Source organism: Mesocricetus auratus, unplaced genomic scaffold (assembly GCF_017639785.1).
Source record: "Mesocricetus auratus isolate SY011 unplaced genomic scaffold, BCM_Maur_2.0 Super-Scaffold_100025, whole genome shotgun sequence".
Classification (NCBI taxonomy): Eukaryota; Metazoa; Chordata; class Mammalia; order Rodentia; family Cricetidae; genus Mesocricetus; species Mesocricetus auratus.
In genome coordinates, this window is record NW_024429206.1 from 27627095 (window position 1) to 27642525 (window position 15431).

General features: G+C 51.6%; 1 protein-coding gene across 3 annotated transcripts; it reads right to left on the minus strand.

Moving 5' to 3' along the window:
- Nucleotides 1–387: 387 nt before the first annotated feature.
- Pilra (paired immunoglobin like type 2 receptor alpha) lies at nt 388–13051 on the minus strand. Of its 3 annotated transcripts, none has more exons than XM_040731048.1 (7): nt 12687–13051; nt 12000–12377; nt 6352–6537; nt 2765–2795; nt 1099–1145; nt 849–880; nt 388–726 (listed from the first exon to the last, which is right to left on the minus strand). In XM_040731048.1, exons 1-7 carry the CDS (start codon nt 12772–12774, stop codon nt 604–606), a joined length of 885 nt encoding a protein of 294 aa, XP_040586982.1. In that variant the 5' UTR covers nt 12775–13051; the 3' UTR covers nt 388–603. The 3 variants fall into 3 exon arrangements, with proteins under 3 accessions (XP_040586982.1, XP_040586981.1, XP_040586980.1); XM_040731047.1 differs by having other exon boundaries at nt 11985–12374; nt 12687–13043; XM_040731046.1 differs by having other exon boundaries at nt 11985–12377; nt 12687–13042.
- Nucleotides 13052–15431: the final 2380 nt, after the last annotated feature.

The window sequence follows — 15431 nt, forward strand, 5'->3', positions numbered from 1 at the left end:
AGGGCAAACTGCCTGCTCTGGAGGGTATAGAAGCTGGGGACAGCAGCAAGGCCCAGACCTGGGGGAACCTCCAGAGAAGCATGTCTGTGAGTCCTGGCTCTGCTCCTCCCAGGGAGCGACATGGCCTTAGGAAAGCATTGTAGGCATCTGGTGTCTAGTTCCCTGTCTCCTGCCATCTACCTAGGGTTGGTGCTCACGCCCAGTGCAGTGGTACATGGGAACCAGTCACAGTGTGTGCTGGTTATCACATTACACATGTGGGTGCTGCCAGCACTTGGGGCATCCCCTGCCTTGGGCAGCTAGGAAAAAGTGATAGAGGAGGGGTCTTTGAGGGCCAGAAGTCAAGGGTCACAATCGATGTCCCTTAGTTAGATTCATTTAGGCAAATTCTGTGGATCTTTTTATTCTTGAGAGACAGGCCTAGGAAGTTAGAAAAGGGAACTGGGAGTTTCTCAGTTTCTGTGAGTTCAAACTCCCTGACATGTGAATTTCTGTCTCTGGCCATGGGTGTCTGTGACCCTGAGCTTCTGTTTCTGGCTGTGGTATCAGTGGAGTCTTCCTACTAGAAGCAGAGGTGACTCTGAGGTGGCCGCCCAGACCCACTCATTTGGTCCTTAGGATGGAGTACACAGTCTCCTCCTGGGGGCTCCCGTGGACAGGCTGGCAGGGCGGTGTTCCTGGGGAGGCCGGGCTTGAGAGGGCGATGGAGGCATACACGATGTTATCCTGGGGACAAGAGGTCAGAGGCAGCAGTGCAGCCGCGTGTCTGCCCCACCCACACCACCGCCTCCACCCTTCTGCCCCTTCAACACCTTCACTTCCCCCAGACCTGAGTCTCAGTTGCTCACCTTGGGGTTCCCCCTGGGGTCCTTATATTGCCCTAGAGAAAAAGGAATGCAGAACTCTGAAGTCAAGCCTTGTGACAGGAAGGACAAGGATGGCTGGGAGTTCCAACAGTGAGGCGAGGACCTTGTTTACATGGGAGGGACAGGGAGAAGGAGGGAAAGACGAAAATACTGAGGGAACGCTCATGGAAGTGTGGGGTCTTGGGAGAAGATGTCAGAGCCGAGTGTGGAAACAAGAAGCTGGCAGATTTACCTTCAGGTTCGACGTTCTGGTGTGTCTCGGTGTTTTCAATGAGTTCCCTGCATAAGAACGAGATGGGTAACACATTAGCAGCTGGGCCAGAAAGAATGGAGCCATCAGGTGCTGGCCTGGAGACGCGGCTCAGCTAGGAAAGGGCTCGTCACACAGACAGAAGTCCTGACTTCAGACCACATAAAGCTGCATGCTGGAGACGCAGAGACAGGCAGATGAGTCCCCGGAGTTCAGACCAGTGCAAGACCCTGTCTCAAAAGCAAAAGCCCAAACAAAAGAAAACCAAAACCACAAAACCCAAGATGGGTCTGGAGAAATGACATAGTGGGGGTAGTCCATGCCATTAAGAGTGACAAGCCAGATTTCATCACAGGGACCCACAGGGTGGAAGGAAAGAGACAGCTCTCTGAAGTTGTCCTCTGACATCCACATTGTGCCATGAAAAGCTCATGGTCACATACATATATACACACGCACACACACACAATGTGATAAAACAGTGGACGGCCCCTGAGAACTAACACACACACACACACACACACACACACACACACACACACACACACACACACACACACACACACGCATGCCCCTACACCAGGAGCTGAGCCAAGATGAGCATGATGGTGTTAGTCCCTCTCTGGAAGAGCATGAGAGGCCATGGGTAAGGAGGCCTGGCCGAGGGCTCTTAGCACTACCTGATGTGAGTTATTCTAGGAAATCCTGCACTGGCAGGAACAGAGACCAGAGACAGGGAGAAGTAACTCTATCCTCTCTCACTACCGTGGTTAAAACTAGAAGACAGCAGAGTTTCAGGTCCTCTGGGAAGGCGCTCAGCTGAGTTGGAGGGAGAAGCGCCCTGAGATCAGCCTGGAGGAAGAGCATCTGGCCAAAGAAGCCACCGGCAGATGAAAGGGGGAGGAAGCTGGGGAGGCAGGGTGGCTACGAGAGGGCTTGCTTGGTGTGCACAAGGCCCAGGGTTCTGTCCCCAGCACCGCATAACCAGGTGTGGAGTGATGCTGTCACCCCAACAGCTGGGAGGTGGAGGCAAGAGATCAGAAGTTCAGGGCTGGCCTTGGTTACATAGTGAGCTCGAGGCCAGGCTGGTCTGCATGAGACCCTGTCTCAGACAATAGGGGTCAGAACAGGAGGACTCCGAGCAGGCCGTGTGCAACAGGGAAAAGAAAAGCAGAGAGAAGCAGAGAGGTTGGCAGGTGAGGAGAGCAGGGCAGGAGGAACAGAAGAAGAGGACATGGGATTCCTGGGGGAGCGGGGCTCACTGACCACGGAGAAACAGAGGAGAGGTAAAGAGGGGAGGGCTGGTTGTCCCGGCAGAGGTCCAAGGACCCCAGTGTCACAGCGAGGGGAGCTTAGGAAATGGAAGGAGAGAGGGAGACAGAACCCGAGGGACCTGGGGGTAGGCTGCCCTGGGAAGGAGACTCCCTGAGACCCCTGTGCGCTCCCTCAGGGTCTGAGGCTGGTGACATTGAGGAGCCTGATGTCACCGAGGACAAGGAGGAAGCCGACCCGATGAGTCAGGGTGGGCGACGTAGGAGCCCTGCATGTGGTTTTTAAAATTTTTTTTCATGTTATTCAAGGGGCTGGAGAGATTTTGCAGTGGTTAAGAGCACGGGCTGCTCTTGCAGAGGACCCGGATGGCGCTCACCTGGCTGGGGTTTCGGCTTTCGCCGTCTGTCCTGTGGGGAAGACACAGTGTCAGTGTGACAGCCATGCTGATTTCCATCTGCCTCTGAGCTGTCCTCTGTGTTCAGACCACCTCAGAGGACAGGGGACAAAGACACTGCGCAGACGCTCAGAGTCTGGAACTACCTGTGCTGGGCTGCGGTCCTGCACAGCAACCCCTCCCCCAAACCTCTGCTAGGTCCATGCCCACCCTTCTCCTTTGTGTCCTTCCCTTCCCTTAGGTCCCCTCAACCCACACCTGCGCAGTCTGCTCCACACTTACCCTCCTTCCTGCCTGCACCTTAGAAACAGCCTCTTCCTGGGTTACATTTTACTCCGATAGTCTGTTTTTCTTGGTGCACACTGTGCTGTTTTAATTATTTATCATGTGGTAGGGGGTGTGACACAGCTTGTGTGCAGGTCAGAGGACAACTGTAGGAGACTGGTTCCCTCCATCACAAGGACACTGAGACCTTTTGCCCCCTGAGAGCCACTTCAACTTAAATAAAAGAAAATCTATTATCTATCTATGTATCTACGTATGTATGTATGTATGTATCTATCTATCTATCTATTTATCTATCTATCTATGTAGCTACTGTAGCTTTTGTTTTGAATTTTAAAGTTAATTTGCACCTATTTTGGGTAGATACCCATAGAGCAGACGCCTGTGGATTCAGGAGAGAGCTTCCCATTCGCCTGGAGCTGGAGTTACAGGCGGTTGTCAACTGCCTGACTGGGTGCTGGGAGCAGAGCTCAGGTCCTGCAGGAGCAGCCAGTGCTCTTAGCTGCTGAGCCACCCGGCCAGCCTCCTATTGCAGCTTTAAACACTCTGGGACCAGGCAGTGGGGGGCTCCATTATTGGTCACTTTTTGTTGTTACTTTTATTGTTTTTTCTACTCATTGTGTCTTGTTTTGCCTTTGAGAGTGAATGTCAATTGGAGAAGATGAGTATGTTTTGCACAGTATGTGAGACTGCGAATGCCACCTGTGTTCCCATGCCCAAGCGGGGCAGAAGAGAGGGCAGGGCACCTGAAGCAAGGCTTGCAGCAGGTTGTGAGTTGCTCTGTGTGGGTGCTGGGACCTGAACTTGGGTCCTGTGCAATAGCAGCAGCCAGTGGTCTTAACCTGGACCATCTCTCTCTCTGTCTTTTGACTCATGAATACACTTGGTTGTTGTTTCTGTTTGCTTGGTTGCTTGTTTTCGGGACAGATCTGTCAGATCCGCACAGGCACTTCAACTCGGTCCCCACTCTGCTGGTCAGCCTTCCCCTGTGGGGTTTGGATGGAGAGTCTCCCACAGGCTCACCTAGTTGGCCTTTGGTCATATGGGGAGGAGTGGAACATGTAGGAGGTGCAGCCTCCTGGAGGAGCTGTGTGTCCTGGGGGTGTCTGGAGGACTGAGTGCCCCTCCTCACTTCCGGTTTTCTCTCTGTGTTTTCTGCATGTGGTTGAAGCTGTGGCTGCACAGTGTCCCCCATTACTAATCTTCCTCAGGGACCGCAAGCCAAAAGGAACTCTGTCTTCCACAAGTGACTTCTGATCTCCGTGTTTTATCACAGCCGTGGGAGAGTTACCACCATTACACACCTCAAACACTTCCTCCTCCTGCCCCACAAGGATTGGTGGTTTCCTCAAGGAGTGTCTCAACAGACGAGCCTTGTCCTGTTCCCTGTTCCCTGCATCAGTGTGATCACTGAGTCTTTGTGTGGTTCAGGTCTCCTGCAACCTAGGATGACCTTGAAGTCCTCATGCTCCAGGCGGCACCTTGCACACACTGGAGTTACAGACGCCCACTGGGTAATCACAGAGTTGAAACTTTTGCCTCGACATTTTCCTGGTTCTGGCCATTTGTTTCCATGTGCAGCCCTACTATGATGAAGTGACACAGCGTGGCCACAACTGTCTGTTCTCTACACCCTCAGACTGCGATGTTACCATCCAGCTGCTGCTCAGAGACCCACAGCTAAGCTCTGAGCTGAACTCCTGGAATCCAGTTGTAGACAAGGAGCAGTGATGAGCAAAGGGGTCAAGACCATGCTGGGCAAACCCACGGAAACAGCTGAGCTGAGCGAGTGGGAGCTCCTGGACTCTGTCTTGACTGACGGCTGGGGACTAGCCTGAATGTGGGTGTTGGTTGGGGGCTTGGGCAGTCTGTAGGGAGGCTGGGAGTGGAACCAGTATTTATCTCTAGTGTATGAGCTGGCTTTTAGGAGACCATTCCCTATGGAGGGATAGTCTCTCAGCCTACACGGGGAAGGGCCTCGGTCCTGCCCCAAAAGACGTGACAGACTTTGTTGATCCCCTTGGGAAGTCTCAGCATCTCTTAGGAGTGGAGGGGGAGTTGGGATGGGGAGATGGTGGGGTGAGTGGGAGGAGGGGAGGGAGAGGGAACTGGGATTCTTATGTAAATTAAGATTGTTTTTTTATTTAAGTTAAATAATTAAAAAAAAAGAATCCAGCTACCTCCCTCCCCCTCCCATGTGCGCTGATTGAGGTGTGGCCACCACTGGCTGTCAGGGTTTTATTTTCGATAGTATCATAGGTATCTATTTACCGTGCGTGAGTGTGCACGTGCCATGGGTGCGTGAGTTAGGGGAAACGTCCAGTGGTCAGTTCGTCCCTTCGGCCGTATCTGCCCCGAGCACCTCCAGTGTCCTGCCCTCCTGGGCCATCGAATGCCCTGGCTGTCAGTATTTATTCTCTGACACTGTGTTATGTTTCTTTCTCTGAGAGTCCTCTGGCCACCTCCCCTGACCTTGTCCGTCCACACCACAGCTCCTCAGAGACGAACACTCAGTCCTTAGGGTTCCTCCCCATTGCCTTGTAGCTGCTGGGAAACCCGATGCTCTTACTTATCCTCCCTCTTCAAGCCAGACTGTGGGGAGTTGGGCAATACAGCTGAGCTGAGGAAACTTCCGGTCCCCTCTGCTTTCCCCTCCCCGGCTTTCTCCAGGGCAGGCCCTTTCTCCTTTGTAAGCCAAAGGGGTGGACTGATGAGGAATGACTAAGTCAACAGAGAAGAATTGAGTCTGACGGGACTGTGTGGTTCACGATATTAACCCTGCAGAAGCCTCACTTGAGGAACCGGCTTAAAGCAGAATGGAGTGGGGTTAGCAGTGCAGGCCTGCAGACCACACCAAATCCATAGCAACCAAACAAAGACCCAGCTACCCTAAGCAGAAGCCTCAGAGCCGTCCTGACCCAAGAGGAGGCCACAGGGATCTGCCCTGGGGAGACCAAAGGCCACCCTTAGCTTCTCTCCTCAAAAGCTGCCCACCTTGTTTTGTGTGTTAAAGACAGGGTCTCTCACTGGGAGGGGAGGCTCGCCAATCAGTCTAGCATGGCTGGCCATGCATCCTCAGGGATCACCCTGTCTAACCTCCTCAGCACTGGGTTACAGGGATCATGGTGATGGGACCTCAAGCTTGGGTGACAAGCACTTACTAACTGAGCTGTCTCCCGAGCCCTAGGATCTGCACAGTGAACAGTCACCTTGGATGACTGTGGTGTAGACAGTCCTGAGGAAACACTCAGGAGGTGTGATGGGGTGCAGTGTGGACCACTTACCTTTCCTTCTCTTCATCCTGATGAACACTATCAATCCCAAAACCCCAGCCAGCAGTGCAGCAGCGGCCACTGCCAGCCCAACTCCAGTTCCCTGACCCAGGACCATCGTGCCGTCTGTGGTCGTGAGGGCATTTGTCGTGAGTGCAGAGGGCACAGTGGTGAGGCTTGGAGAGGTGGTCTTGGGGGCTGGGAAGAGACAAAACAGTCAGCATGAAATTAGCCCATCAGACTAATGCAGCAAGGGCTCCAAGGACTGGAGTCTCCCAAGGAGTCTCACATTGCTTGGGAGTCAGGATTTCCTAGACTCAGTACAGGTTAAGTGAAGTTTATTTGGGTAGAATGCACTCATAGAAGAGGCGGGCACTGCCGCAGGTTCCAGCTCCAAGGATCCTCGCAAGAGAGAGCTGTGGGGTCCGGCACCCCAGATCTAATCCTCCCTCCATCACTTCCTCACCTGTGGCCACTCTCAAATGGGCGTGTTCAGTGTACAGGAGTGGGCGGGGTGGATATCTCACTACAGTTGGAGGCTGGCAGAAGGGAAGGCTGAAGCTGGAGCCAGGCAGAGAAAGGATTGGCCTCCCAGAAAGGGAGTTCACACAGTTCTGACAACTCCTTAGATCAGCTCTCAGGAGAGCCTGGAGACCCAAGGATGGCTCACTGTGGGCGGGGCCATGAAGACCGGTGACTGCTTAGCTGTGCAATCTCTTGCTTCTACTCAAGCCTGAATCTCAGGTCAGGACTGTCAAAACCCCAAATACAGAGTTGCAGGTTGTTTCTGTTCCCAATCTGGCCGCGCTGAGTAAACCTCTGTCCCCTGCTTTTCACAGTGACAGGTCTCTTTCATTGTCCTGTTGAGGACAGATGGCCAAGGCTGGCTTGTGAGAGGTGCCGGGGCCCAGGCTCTGACCCTACACTCAACTAACAAGTGGTTCTTCTTGGATTGGGGGATGGATGGGCAAATGGACATGGCTATCTTGTCTCCTTTGTGGTATGTGGGATGGGCAACAGCTTTTAGAAGTTCACATAGGCAGAAGGGATCCAATGCTAGGCTAAGAATCAAGTGAGCCATGAGAAGTCTCTGTTTCGTGGTAGGCATGTCCTCGGACCCTCATGTCATCCCTTACAAAGAGCAATCTCTAAGTCACACAGATAAAAACCAGTCACTTTCTAGTAACATTTCTCATTAGAACGTAAGTAGCTGCGGAGTGGACAACGCTGCCACCAAAGACACCAGTTATTGAATGAAAATCTCTGTGTCATGTGTGACTTCCCTATGGGTCATTGTTCAGCGAAGCTCAGGGTCCCCAAATACAACACAGACTATCTGCATTGCTCTTGGATGTCCACCATAACTGGATGGTAAGGACTATTGCTGAAGACACTGCTTCTTTTGATGTAGATATGATCAAAATGCGTTGTATAAATGTATGAATTAAATATTTAACGGAGGACACAGATGTGCCCCTGAATGTGCATGTGTGGCCAGAAGACATTTCTGGTGTCCTTTTGCAACAACCTCCACCTACTCCTCAGAGGCAGGCTCTCTCTATGAAATGGGGGCTCAAGTATCAGCCAGGCTGAAAGCCAACAAACTCAGAAATCCTCCTGCCTCCACCTCCTTGGAAGTGGTATCACAGCACATGCAGGGACACCCAGTTGTCTACATGGGTGTTGGGATTTGAACTTTGGTCCTTACAATCACAAAGCTGGTTCTCTTAACCACTCCTAACATTTTTATAAAAGAGATACTATCTATGTAGTCTACAGTGGTCTTGGACTTGCTGTGTAGCTAATGACCATAAACTTTGGATCTCCTTGTCTCCACCTCCTGAGTCCTGGGATTACAGGTATGAACCACCACCCTTTAAATAGTCTCCTTTAAGATGACTTCGGTGTAGCGCACCTGTAATGCCAGCATTCAAGAGGCAGAGACAGGTACATCTCTGTGAGTTGAAGACCAATCAAGTCTACATAGAAAGTCTAGACCAGCTAGGGATATGTAGTGAGACCATGTGTCAAAAAATCATTTTATTGCTAAAATGTGCATAATATAAGATATATCATTTGAACTATACAATATATAGTCTATTAATTTACAGCACGTCTATTTTATGGAGGAGCCACCATTACTATTCAGTTACAGACCTTTTTTTAAAATAAAGAATTTCCTTTGTTGTCCTAATTTTAGCAGGGAGTGTAGGGAAATGTGTGTGTATACATATATTCGTGTACACATATGTGTGTATGCATATGCATATGTATTAATATACATATATTACCTTCTTTCCCAGTTGTGCCAAAGAGAAACACAAAAAGCTAAGTTGTTGGACGTATAGGGGTTGAGTAACGACCGAGATGGAAACAGTCTCATCAGTCATTGATGTGGAGAAAACTAGAATCACAAAGAAAGTGCAGTCCCCAGAGGAGGAAAGGCAGGTGAGCATCTTAGAGATGGCTCAGTCCAGACAGCACTGGCCTTGTGTTCTGGTGAGTTATTTCGTCAATTTGACACAAGCTATGGTTATCTGGGAAGAGGAACCTCAGCTGAGAAAATGCCTGAATCGGATTCCCATAGGCAAGTCTGTAGGACATGCTCTTGCCTGGTGATTGATGTAGGAGCCCAGCTCACTGTGGGTGATGTCTGGGCAAGAGGTCCTGATGCTGTGACCAAAGCAGGCTGAGAGAGCTAGGAAAGGAAGCCAGAAAGCAGCACCTGTTACCTGGCCTGCACACCTAAGTCTACACAGACACATGCAGCGTAAACACTGACATGCACACACACACACACACACACACAGATGAAAAAGTAAAGAACCAGGCTTAATAACGCACCTGCTGTGACATTTGACTACCCAGAGCCCACATGAAAATGCAGCTGTGTTGAGCACTCCTTGCTGAGACAGGAGGCAGAGGTGGAGAATCAGGGAAGCTCTCTGGGCAGCCATGTTGGTCTCCATGGTGAGGAGACACAACAGGGGGACCCTGGCTCAAAGCAGGTTGGATGGAGAGCGCCCACTCCCAAAGTCCTCTGAACAAGATGCCCACATGTCTGTGCACACACAAACAGTAATGACAGGTAAAAAATGAAGTGACTGGGGAACAGAATGGCATAGACTGACCAGAAACGTGTTCTCTTCTATAAGAGAATTTAAAGTCCAGATCTGGGTTTGCACCAGGCCCCCTGAGTATACGTTATGGCTGTTTGCTGATGTTGTTGTGGAGGTGGGTGTTTCTCTGACTCTTTTCCTGATCTTGGGACTCTTTTCCTCCTATTGGGTGCCTTGTCCAGCCAATCAGGATAGGAGGGCTTTTGCCTTGTCTTGTTGTATCCTGTTTTGTCCTGTCTGAGGTCATCTCTGAGAGTCCTGCTCTTTTCTGAAGAGGAACAGAGGGGAAGTGGATCTGGGGCAGAGGGGAGATGTGGGGGATGGAAGGAGTGAAGGGAGGGAAATTGTGGCTGGGATGCATTGTATGAGAGAAGAATCTATTTTCACTGCGAGGTGGCATAGAGGGAGAAGGAGAGATTTTTCTTAGACATGAAAGAGAAAAATACAAAGGAAAATATTATTAAATTTGTCTACAAATATGGAATTATGTAAAAACAACCACAGGAATATTTTCCAAATACTTGTTGCAAATATTTCTCCTGTTGTGATTTCTTTACAATAACTGGGGACATTTTGTTTGGATAAATACAATCATTTTGAGGTGTGGATGTGTTTTCAGTGGTAGAATGCCTGCCCAGTGTGCAGAGACCCTGAGTCCCTTCTCAAGCACTGTAGACAGGAGTGACCACACCCATGTGATCCAGGACTCGGGAAGGAGAGGCTGGAGGGTCACGAGTTCAAGGTCATCCTCAGCTAACAGCAAGTTTGAGGACAGCCTGGGATACATAACATTTTGTGTTTAAAAATGGAAAGAAAAGAAAAGTCTTTTTGTCATTAATTTTAAAATTTAAAAACAATGGGTAGCAATGTTCAGTTAGTGAATTGATTTTAAAAATACTGAAGGAAGACTTCATAAGGAAGTGAGGTGTAACTCATTTCAGAGCCCTTGTCTTGCCCTCATGTGGCCTGGGGGACCCTCTGAAGTCCTGCTAAATAAGACAAACACGGTGTGTCTGACTGAGGCAGAAAAAGGCGTGGCTGCCTGAAACTGATCTTCTACCAGGCATCTAATAGGTTACCGCAAGGGCTGGGAGAAACAGGAAAGGAGCGAGGAGGCTGGGGAGAGCAGAGACGTCAGAAGGGCCATCCAGGGAAGCGTGTGGAGACACAGGAACTGCAGACTTAAGGCTGCCAGGCCGCTTCTGCCTGTGACTTCACCCTGAACCAGCACGGGGGTGAAGACCAGGGGTGGTTTGCCAGCGGGAGGCAGGGGGATCTCACCTGGAAGGGACAAATCCTTCCATCACTGGCGCTGCTGAGATTGGTGATGTAATTAAGGATAACGGTTATTATCTGACTATCCATTTTATGTATTATTTTCTAAAACGGTGTTCCTTCCTCAGACCTCACACACCTTTTCTGTAACCCCATGGGAGACGGAGACGAGAGGATCATCAGTCTTCATAGCCCATCATCCTAATCCAAATCAGTAAACCAGGTCCAGTGCCTCACGGGATAAGGTGGGTCTTAAGAGAGGACAACCAATGTTCACCTCTGGACTTCCTATGCACAACATAGAGTAATGCACATACACACACACACACACACACACACACTTACACATAGACACACATGCTTATGCCACATGTACACACTCAACAATATCAAGTTAAAAGGCAGTCCAGCAATAGAGTGAACTGGGGCAAATTCCATGTGTCTCCTGGTTGAGAGACGCTTGGAGGTAGGGGGTCCCTTTCGAGTCCTGTTCGTCTACAGCATGACCTTGGGCAGGGGTTGAATTCTGCTGGTCTCCATGTCTCTCTCTGTACAATGACCATGAGTGCCCAGCAGTGGTGACAGGCGGCTGGGTAATGCCCACACAGTGACGAGGCTGGGCCTGTGCGCACTCTGTGGAAGCTGCAGTTACAGCTGTCACGGGGGAGGTGGAATGACCAGAGGACAGGGTCACGGTGAGAACATGGGGTCTGTGTGGGAAGATGGGGTGCTGAGGAAGAGGAGAAGAGGAAATGGGAGGAGAAAGAGTAACTGGGGCAGGGAGAGGGGAGGGATGTGTCTTACAGCCTGGTGACGTAGGGACCCAGAGGACGGGTGCACACGGGGACCAGAAGGCACCTTCTGTGAAGGCACGGATTCGGTGTAAACCCAGATCTACGGAGACCCTGACTCAGGGCCAAGGGCAGGGGCTGCATCCCGGAGAGGCGGGGTTCACGTGGGTTCCTGGTCAGGAGGGTAGGGGGGCAGTGGTGCAGTTTGGAGAAAGGAGCAGGAGACTGGGCCACCTGGGAAGAGTGAGGCCCGGCAGTGGGGTGGGATCTGAGGGCACAGGGAGGGGCAGTTCAGAGAGAGCAGAGAAGCCCGAGGGTGATTGTGGGAAGAGAAAGATGAAGGCGGCAGAGCTCCGGGGAGGGGACAGAACACAGGAGAGGGACCAGTGACAGGCATCAGACACCTGAGATCTGCAGTAGCAGCTATGGTACGGGGAAGCCAGGGCCAGCAGAGCCTTACCCAGGATGTGCTCACCACGGGTGATGGTCACGTTGGTCCCAGGAATCGACTGAAATTCCTTCTTGCCTTCTCTTGAGTTCAGATGAACTCGGCAGAAGTACACTGTCTGGTCCTCCTCCTTCAAGTCCAGGATTCTGAGGACTCCGGATGTCTGAGGCTGTGTCCAGTTCAATACCAGACGGTTCTTGAAATGCTCATGTATGAAAGGTGGGGAGGAGTTGTAGATAAATTCCCCATGGAAGTTCTTCCATCTCCAGAGAATCCTCATCTGTGGATCCTTGGCCAACTTCCAGGGGAAGTAGAAGGAGAAGGGGATCTCGATGGAGCCGCCCTGGACACCAGAGAGGTGTGCTGGTTGGTTGACCCCATAGTCATTTACTCTGTTGGATCCTGCTGAAGGATGGGGAGAATCTGAAGTCACTGCTGGGTGGAAAGGACAACCCAGAGCCTCCTGAGCCATCACCCCAGGCACGTGTGAGACACAGGGCAGGACTGGTCAATGCCCCACTCACCGTCCCTAAGGGACAGGACAGACAGGGAAGGGTTGGGCTGGACCAACTCTGAGAATGAGCTCTCCTTGGGTCACAGAGGACAGGCTGTCTCCTCTATCAGACGCCTGTGCTCACGACAGCCCCCTCTCCCCAGCCCACTGGTCTCCTGTGGTGAAGGCAGAGTCCCTGCTAGCAAGGTCCCACCACTCACCAGCCTGCAGACGTGATGCTGGCAGCAGCAGAAGCAGGATCCCAGCCACGGCCTGGTTCCCTCCAGGAAATGAGAGCAGCAGAGCCATCAGGGAGAGGAACAGGCCCTGCGGAGGGGCCCTGGGGTGCTCAGGACTCAGGAGAGAATCGGGGTGCAGAGGCACACAGCCCCCGGTCTTCTCATGAGGAGGACTGAGTGTGGGCAGGACCTCCCCATCTCCACCTCCTGTGGCCAGCAACTTCCTTTATCGTCTGCCTTCTCCTTTCCCATGTTGCAGAAGACCCGCCCTGTGGTCACTGAGAAGATGGCTGTGCCCTTGAGCCCAGCCCCATTCTGAAAGGAAGATATGGAATTGGCCTCACAAAGCCAGGCTCAACTCTCTTACATATGGACCTCCTGTTGTGTGTAGTCATTTCTATTTCCTGTGTTGTCTGTAACCATGGTTTCCTCACCTCCAGATTTCCTCCAACCTGCCCTCCCCTCCGCCTGATTCTCCTTATCTCTCCCACCACGCTGGGTGTCTGTGTCTCTGTAATAATCTCAGGCAGAGAAGTGCTCAGTTTCTGCTCACTTCACACACAATGAGGAAGGAGGTGATGAGGGACACATTCAGTGCCCACCCTAGCATGGCGCCCTCACCATCGTCTGCTCTTTGTCCTCATCCTGCCTTTCAGGGACTCCTCCCAGGGCCCGGGGATAACCAGGGTCCAGTGGACACTCTCGCCCGGCTGCTCCCTGCTCCCAAGTCTATGACGGCCCTGGGCTTCCTGGTGATCGTCTCCCTCACCTCCACACAGACTGCAAAGCTACTGCAGTTTCTGAGGGTCCTTCTGCCTCCTACCAATCTCTAGGTTTCATCTGTCTGGAGACTGTGTGCAAATGTCACCTGATTGTAAGTCACTAAGGAGAGGCTGGACCTGACGAGGCTGCCATATGACATCTGCTGGACTCCAGAATTTTTAATTGCAGGTTCTTCCTTCAGGAATCTAGCTACCTCCCCCTTGTGCTCAAGCTCACTGCTGTCACCTGCTGGACCTTTAATCCCAAATCACTGGCTATGAATCCCCACAGGGACCCTCTGTGGGATGATTTCTGTCCAGGGTGCTATCATCAGTCTCCTGTAGTGACAACCATGTTTCCTCCAATAGCCATGATGCTGTCACAGGGGAGGGGCCCTTTTAGTGGAGAAGCAGCCTGGGCTGTGGTGTGCACACGTGGGGTTTTTGTGTACACTGACCACGGGAATGACAAACTGCAGCTTTAGAACATAGCTGATGCTCAGCATGGAGCACATGTAGGGCCTGTCCTCATAAAATAAATAAGTAAATGTAATTTAAAAAATTAAACCCCAAGGTAGGCAGGGTGGTACATGCCTTTAATTCTAGTATTTGAGATGCAGGGGCAGAGGCAGAGGCAGGCGCAGGGGCAGGGGCAGGGGCAGGTGCAGGGAAAAGGGCAACTGAGCATTTGTTAGCTTGAATGTAGCCTGTCCTGTATATGGAGTTCTTGGTCAGGCAAGGCTAAATGGTGAGAACTTGTTCCCACAAAACAAAGGAAACAAGAAAAGCAAGAACTAAATGAAACAAAAAGTCACAGGCACTTGGTGTCCTGAGAGGTAGTAATGACTGAGGTCTCCACATCCATGAACACACACTTGCACACACATGCTCCTGCATATGGACAAACACAGTCATGCAAAGCACCTTTCTGAGCTGATCTGCCTCCACGTGTTTACCCTCCTCCTCCTGATGGACAGGGTCTCTCCAGGATGGTCTGTGTTCCTTCAGACTCCAGCTCCTGGTCGTGTCCCCCACAGTCAGAATCTGATTTTATACCCAACAGAATCAGCCCTTCTATATCACCCAATTCCAGGAACTCTGCTCAATCATCCAAGTGCAGTCCCTGTGGGACCTGACCCTACAGAGGCCATCACTGATGAAAACTGTCCACCGGTCCACCCATCCTGTCACACCACCTGCCCTCCCACTCCTTGATTTGTTTTCCCCAGACCCACAGTGACACATCCAGACCCACAGTAACGCATCCACACCCACAGGAACCCATCCAGACCCACAGGAACCCATCCAGACCCAGAGTAACACATACAGACCCACAGTGACCCATGCAGACCCACAGTAACACATCCAGACCCACAGCGACCCATCCACACCCACAGTAACCAATCCAGACCCAGAGTAACACATACAGACCCACAGTGACCCATGCAGACCCACAGGAACCCATCCAGCTCGACAGTAACCTATCCACACCCACAGTGACCCATCCACACCCACAGGAACCCATCCAGACCCACAGGAACCCATGCAGACCCACAGTGACCCATGCAGACTGAGCCCTGAATGCAGTGGAGGAGAGGCTGGAGAGGATGGGAGGGTGGTGGCCTGTGTTGTAGACGGGACACTCAGGCTGCACCTGTGTCTTTACAACAGCACAGTTGTCCTGTCCCCATCTGACCTCTTGTTTCTCCCCTAGGATGACACCGTCACCTTCATCTCCCTCATGTGCTGCCAAATCTAAGCACGAGCACTCCCTGCACCCCCGCCTGGGAGAGCCCCAAGAAGAGATTCTGTACTGTGTTCTAAAGGTCCAGTGCGTGGAGCTGGGTGACCACGTCAGTCCCCTGCTCCTCTGGTCTGAAGTCTCACAGCCTCTGCAGATAGCCAAGGCCACAGGTAGAAATTGACAAGTCATAGAGTCTGAAGTCACAGATACGGAGAAACTCAC